Source organism: Austrofundulus limnaeus, unplaced genomic scaffold (assembly GCF_001266775.1).
Source record: "Austrofundulus limnaeus strain Quisiro unplaced genomic scaffold, Austrofundulus_limnaeus-1.0 Scaffold55, whole genome shotgun sequence".
Taxonomy (NCBI): domain Eukaryota; kingdom Metazoa; phylum Chordata; class Actinopteri; order Cyprinodontiformes; family Rivulidae; genus Austrofundulus; species Austrofundulus limnaeus.
The window spans coordinates 2,208,896-2,215,530 of NW_013952457.1; the positions used below are offsets into that span (position 1 = coordinate 2,208,896).

Consider the following 6,635-nt stretch of genomic DNA (forward strand, 5'->3'; position numbering starts at 1 on the left):
TTATTATTATGTTAAAGGTAAATCCCATTTCACCCATTATCCTGACCCCATATTTATATGTTTACACTAAAGGTTTACGATATTCCCACTCTTATTGTAATAAAGGGGATAAATGATCTGATCCCTCAGCTCTGGAAAAACATTTTGAGTCACTCGTTCAACTATTGGTGGTGAGTGTCGAGTTCCCAAATGTAAAACTTCTTTTGGTAAATCAGCTTTTCAAGTATTGCCACACAACAGTGGAATACTTTGCCAACAGAACTATTGAAGTGCACAGACTTTCATAAATTTCCATTCATGACAAAAAAAATGGCTTCTCTTCAATCAAACCTGCTGTCATAATGTAAACTGATGTGAGTGGAGTTTTTGATTTTGAGAGTGTGCAGGTGATGACTTGTTGAAGAGTGATTATGTTTTGGATATTGTAGGCATGTTTATCTGCCTGAAATTATTTACATTTTTATTGAGTGTTCAGTCTTTAATGTGTGTTTTTAATAAATGATTTGGCGTCTATGATGACATCTTTTTGGGAGTATGGATATTATCAACTGATTTTATATTGATTTTGACTGTATGCTCTTGTATTTGTATATTGATGACGATTTTACTTGTTTTTCTGTTTGAATAGCATCCAGCTGCTTTTTTTTATTTTTTTAATTTTATTAAATTTTATTTTACCTTTTATAACATTGTGTGGGCTGGGTCAGGGACTACAGGTGGAAACTAGCACCCAGAGCTATAACCTGATAGTGCATCTTTCCTTTCATGGCTAATGCATACTGTATATTGTCCCTGTTTTAAATAAAATCTATCTAAAAGTTGAGATTTTTACAAGAACACCAGGGAAAGTATTTTCTGTGTAAAATTAGGAGGCAGAAAATGGCTGGAAAAACGTCTTTGAGTTGACAAGATATTTTAAAAATAAAAAGATAAAGGATCAGTCAATAAAAACAGAACAACGCAGAAGRCGCTTACAGATGTGCGCTCACTGTACGATCAGAGACACAGATACAGTTTTTCTGGTCTCGTCAGGAAGCTGCCGGGTCACGGTGTTCTGGCTCGGTTCTCCAGGGAAACAGGTTCTAACTTTAAAACACCACCTCATCCCAAAACACTCCCCGCCCTCATCCCCATCTTGTGGGCAATCCCCACACCCAGACCCCCCCCCCCACCACCAACACCACTATCATCGCCACAGCGAAGACCAAGCAGCATCTCTCACGGCTTGCTGTTGCCATGGCAACTCCATTTTCCAGAAGCCTCCGAGCCTGGGTCTCTATACAATACAACCGGCCTTTCATGGACGCAGCGATGTGAGTGAGAGGTGTCGAGGCGTGATGTCCACCTGTGCGCGCGTGACGCTTCGCCATCTTTTTGATTGTTTTAGGAGATTTTTTTTTTTTTTTTTGCAACGCTGACCCATATTCTCATATTAGCTGTCATCTGATTGGTGCGTTTTACCGCGATTGCAGGCTCATCGTGACACAGCCCTCACAAACACTTCACCAACACTTCAACACAACGTGACGCTGGCAACATGAATGGGCCCCATTGGAAGGCTGATTAACTCCACGCACACGAGCCGGAAGTGGCGGGTTCCCACTCCCCTCACCCCCGCCATGAAAACACAGCTCTGTGTACCCCCAACCTTAATTATTCATGTCCCACTTACTCCCGACAAATTATTCAGAGCTCACTCTAATCCTACACTCCCTGTCAAAAGATCACCTGTGTGTGTGTGTACTTATTAAATGATTCCAACGAGAATTCAAATTTCATCACGCCGCGTCGATTCCTTCAGTTCCAGACGGAAAAGCCTGAGTTCATGACTAACCGTCATGAATGCTGTCAACTAATTTCTGTCATGCCCTCCTTAATAGACGAAGTATTTGCGTAAAAGAAGAAAGAGATCTGTTGCATGATGTAATGATGTGTAAGTATTTTAAAAACACATAAAATTTATTGGCTGTGTATTTGTTAGTAACTGTTCTGTTACAACACCTACAGAGGAGTCTGATACTTTAAACACTCCTTTCTTTATTCGATGTGGTGAATCTTTAACAAGAGATTTATTGTTTCAGCAAAAATGATTCACTCCTTGTTTTTAAAACGGAATATAAAAGGACAAACATTATGACTTATGACTGGTTAGTAAAATGAGACAAAAAGTAAATTACTCATGCTTTTCTTGAAACTTCATWTTAAAGTATTAATTATACTTCCTTTGACTAATGACTGAAAATATATTAATTGACATCATGTAAAACAAGTTAAAAAGGCAAACAATCACAAATGAGCTCCTTAAAAGTGAGAATATATGATAATGTTATTTAAAGAAATTACTCAAAGTAAAAATAATCTAGTAATTATTGTTTACTAGTTTGTTGTTCATAGAGAAGATTCAGCTATATTAAAACTAAATTCTGGTTCATTTACTTATAAGTCAAAAGTTGACATTTCTCTTAGCGTTTCAAAAGGCTGCAGCTTCATTCGACCTAATTATGATTAGTTTGCACTCAATGTACGTCATGGTAATGACCCTCAGCTACTACTAACCGAACTTTAGCTCAATATTAGCAGCATTGACTGGTTTACATCCATTTCTGTTTTTAATAAGGTGGATTAGTTGTGCTGGTCATCTTGAATCAGGTAATCAGTTTCTATGAGTTCTTTAAAGTCTGTCCAGTGATTAACGAGATATTTTGCTAACAGAAACTCACACACAAAGGCAGCAACATTTGTGACCATATTTTTATGACATTGGTTGATAACTAACACATAGTGAAACGGTACATTTGTAAAACCTTCAGTCACGTCAGGCTCATGTTGATGTGGTTTTATTGGACACTTAAAAAAATAAGCTCAAAYGCTGCTTTTTATCCAAATCAATCCACTTTGTATTGAAATATTTGTGATTACGACACGCATAGAAATGTGTCCCTCGTTATAAAGTTTGTTTTTTCTTGGTTTGGGTCCAAAAAAACTCTAAAGGGYAAAAGAAAGTTCCAGTAAAAAAAAAGTGATGTAGTTTTCCTACATGCTCTAAAACAGAGGTGCCCAAAGTGGGGCCCGCGGGCCAAATTCGGCCCACCAAGCCATTTGATTTGGCCCACTAGAAGTTGTCCTGGTTCCTAGACTGTAATCTCCTGTCTTATGTACATATACTATATTTACACTTAGTCTTTTCAACCATTGGTCCAACTATAGGTACAAGGAGTTGTAGTCAGATAGTCCTAACTCATGGTGGTACTTTATCTTTCAAATATGTTAAGATTAAACTTAAAATACAAGTAACTTCAAGAGACATTTATATTAGATTTAAGTCCATACCTAGAATTCCACACCTTATAAGACCACATATACCGGGTATTCAATTTTTAAATTTTGAAAAGTCCCACGAGCCTTTGTTGCCGAGCAAACGTTGAATTTTCTCCATGTCCATGGGCTGAAAAAACAAACAAAAAATGAGGGCAACCGCACTGGCTGCTAGCTTAATCATAAAAAATACAACTTTACTTGAAGTATTTGCATTTCGTGTATTATTTTATTGCATTTAACCCGCCACCCTCAGATTGATTTTAATTTTGGCCCTTTCAGGGAAAATGATTTTCAATCTTGGCCCTCTCAGGCAAAATGTTTGGGCACCCCTGCTCTAAAATGTTTTTATTTAATTTTCACTACTCTTTTTGAAGGAAGATTTTTTTTGTTTTGTTTTTTTGCTGGGTGTATCCACATAAAAGAGTTAAATCCAGATTTAATCCAGCAGAGGAAGTGTGATGACGTCTGAGATACTCCTGTTCTGCATGCGTGACATGCCCTTACCTTCCTCCTCGCTCGAGCCCCTCTCCACAGCAGGATACAGCGGCGGTGCGACGCCGGCGCTCGGTGACCCAGTCGTRCTCTTGGTGAAAATCCCACTGATGAACTTGAGCATCTTGCGGTCACGAGGAGGAGCTCGCTGGATCGTTCCTCCCTGACCCTCCTTCCCTTTCTTCAAGTCCTCGGAGAAAGGGTGCAGGTCGCCGCTGTCGAGGGTACAACTTGTACCTTTCCTCGGAGGCCTGGCCAYGTCCGGGGCAGGGGGTGCGGGTAAAGACACAGAAACCGCCTTGTACCGCTCCCCCTGAGGGCTGTCACGGGTCTTCACACCCGAGAACCCCCCGCTGATGGGAGCCCCGGGCCGGATGAGCGCCCCTCGCCCGTCGCTGTCGGCCCAGGACGCCCTGTAAGGCCCCAGGGTCGTAGCGGCCATCGACGGCGGCTGGTTGTCCCGTCGGTCTAAAGTTTTGGCGGAGTGATACAGGCTTGTGTTGAGCTCCCTCCAACATGTGGCGCTCCCTCCTGCGTGCGGCCTCATCACCACTTGAGGCGGCTGGCTGAGCTGCTGCGGGGCAGAAAAGGGGAGGCTGGAGCGTGAGCGGAGGTTCAAGTCGGCCCCGTTTTCCCCCTTYGGGAACAGGGCCGGAGGCTCCCGGTACAGCTCCGTCTTAGGGCGTAAGGCATCTGAGCGGGGCCCCTCTCTGCGCACGGGCCCCTCTGAGAAAGTCCCCCCATACACTTTGACCATTTGCCTGGCAGGCGGATGTACAAAACATGGGTCTTTGCTCTTCCCGACCGGCACAACGTCCTTCTGGAGCACCTCCTTCCTCTCGGGCTTRTCCCTGCTCTCGATCGGGCTGCCGTACTTGGCATGCACCTGTTCCACTTCCTGCTCCACCTGTGCGTTCGCCTCCCCGCCCACTTCCACACAGAGAGGTCCTTCCTCCTTTTCAGGGGCATCGCTCACATCCTCCTTCTTGTCCTCCTCCTTCTTCTTAGGGCTCCCTTCCCCCTCTGGAGGGCCCTCCGTCTGGTTCCCTGCGACATCCTCTGGCACGGCCTCAACCTTCACCAGAGTGAGGGAGATGAGGTAGGTGGTGCGTCTCTGCGTGCTGCCTGCTTGGCTCATTGGGACAGCAGACCTCAGCGTGGTGGCACCTGCTCTCTGACCTCACAGGAGCTGCACCCCTCAGTCATGGCAACAAGGCTGAGGCAGAAGGAACACAAAATCCATCAATCAATCAAAATGCTTCTGTCACATCAGGCTGCAGGAATAAAAAAATAAACATTTTTAAACCATAGATTTGGTTGGAAACATGAACATTTTCTAGAATAAATTCAAAGAGCTGACCCAGTGGTTAAACAAGTCTAGACTGTTTTTTCCCCCTCTTAAAGCCTCCATTATTCCTCTTCAATTCACATCACTACAACTGGTGTCYACCACTGATTCATTCATCTTTCCCTCTTCGCTTTCCTTTTTTTAAATTTCTGTCTAAATCTACCACAAAGACACGCAGTCAGATAAAATAATAATAAAAAAAGACATTTTGTTTTTCCCCTCAGTCTGTGCCTCAGATCGCAGCCTGGAATTATGCAACAGTCTGTACCCTCGGCTGATCCGTTTTCTTGACTAGATTATAATGAATGCAGGTTGAATAAATGCCACTTTATGGCACTGTGTGTGTCTGAGCCTCCCCACCACACACACACACACACTTCCTCGTATCATACCTTCATTTTATTCCAGTAGAATATCCAGTCACAGCTCCACGTAGGTTTGATCTGATGAATTTATCCTGCCATCAGAATGCCACTCAAACCAAACGGCATATCAAAGAATWGATAGAAATCTCTCCAGCTGGTGAATTCAAAATAAAATAAAAAACGGTGAAAGGGAATGGGGGAGAAAATGGAAATCATTCAATTGTCACGAAGCGTCTGGCAAGTGGAGCCTCCGTTCGACAATGTCATGCACAGAATTATGTGCACGGTGCGAGGGTCACTGAGAGATGCTCAAAAAACATCTGTTGTTCCGCCTGCAGAAAGGGGAGAGGGGGAAAAAGCGGGGGATTAAGAAKCCAGATTTAGGGATCCAAGCGATGCTTTTCTTGAGCCCGTATCCCTCATCTGGAGCAGCTCCTCTCGGTCACTGCATCCTCTCCTCCGAGAGCCTCATCCAATTAGCAAGTCAATAAAATGTGTCTGTGAGGCAGAGGAAGCCCAGTAGCTCACCAAAGCCTGCCCCTCCTCCTTTTCTTCCCCCTCCTCCTCCTCTTCTTCTTCTCGCTGCCACTGAAGCCTTGCAGCTCTCCTCTACCCCACCGTCAGCCTGCTGCACAACCAGCTCCGCACAGGATGCAGCCCCGGCAATTAGACCGGGAGAAAGAGCGGCTTACTGAGAGGAGGCAGCGGTGGTGGTGGTCCCTGCCCACGTTCAGATTTTTTTCTTCTTCTTCTTCTTCTTCTTTTTATCTGTGCCGACACAACAAACGAGACAGGGGGGAGAGAAAGAGAGAGACAGAGAGAGAGAAGGGAATCAACTCTGCTCCTGCCACAGCATCTGCTCTGTCTCCAGCTCTTTAGTTTCTCTCCCCCYTTTTTTCACTCCATGTTCTCGCTGAAAGAACAGCTGAGGACAYGCGGGATGCAAACATCTGAAACGAAGTAAGACCAAATCATGGAATAAATTAGATTAAGGYTGGAAAATAAAAACAAAAAAAATAATCTGACACCACCCTGTACAGGAAAAAGATCAGTCTTTACTGTGTCAGTCGTCTAAAAAGCTGATTCAGAAAAACAGATGTTCTGCCTTAAGA

At 43.8% G+C, this 6,635-nt stretch overlaps 1 protein-coding gene across 1 annotated transcript in view; it reads right to left on the bottom strand.

Annotated features, from left to right (window-relative positions):
- The window catches only part of LOC106518077 (arf-GAP with GTPase, ANK repeat and PH domain-containing protein 1), a 21,531-nt gene extending 15,296 nt beyond the window's left edge, over window positions 1-6,235 (bottom strand). The window contains exons 1-2 of the mRNA XM_014009175.1: window positions 5,551-6,235; window positions 3,823-5,026 (exon numbers count right to left, since the gene is read on the bottom strand). Coding sequence (XP_013864629.1) covers window positions 3,823-4,948 — 1,126 coding nt within the window. The 5' untranslated portion in view covers window positions 4,949-5,026; window positions 5,551-6,235. The remainder of the gene's footprint in view (window positions 1-3,822; window positions 5,027-5,550) is intronic.
- Window positions 6,236-6,635: the final 400 nt, after the last annotated feature.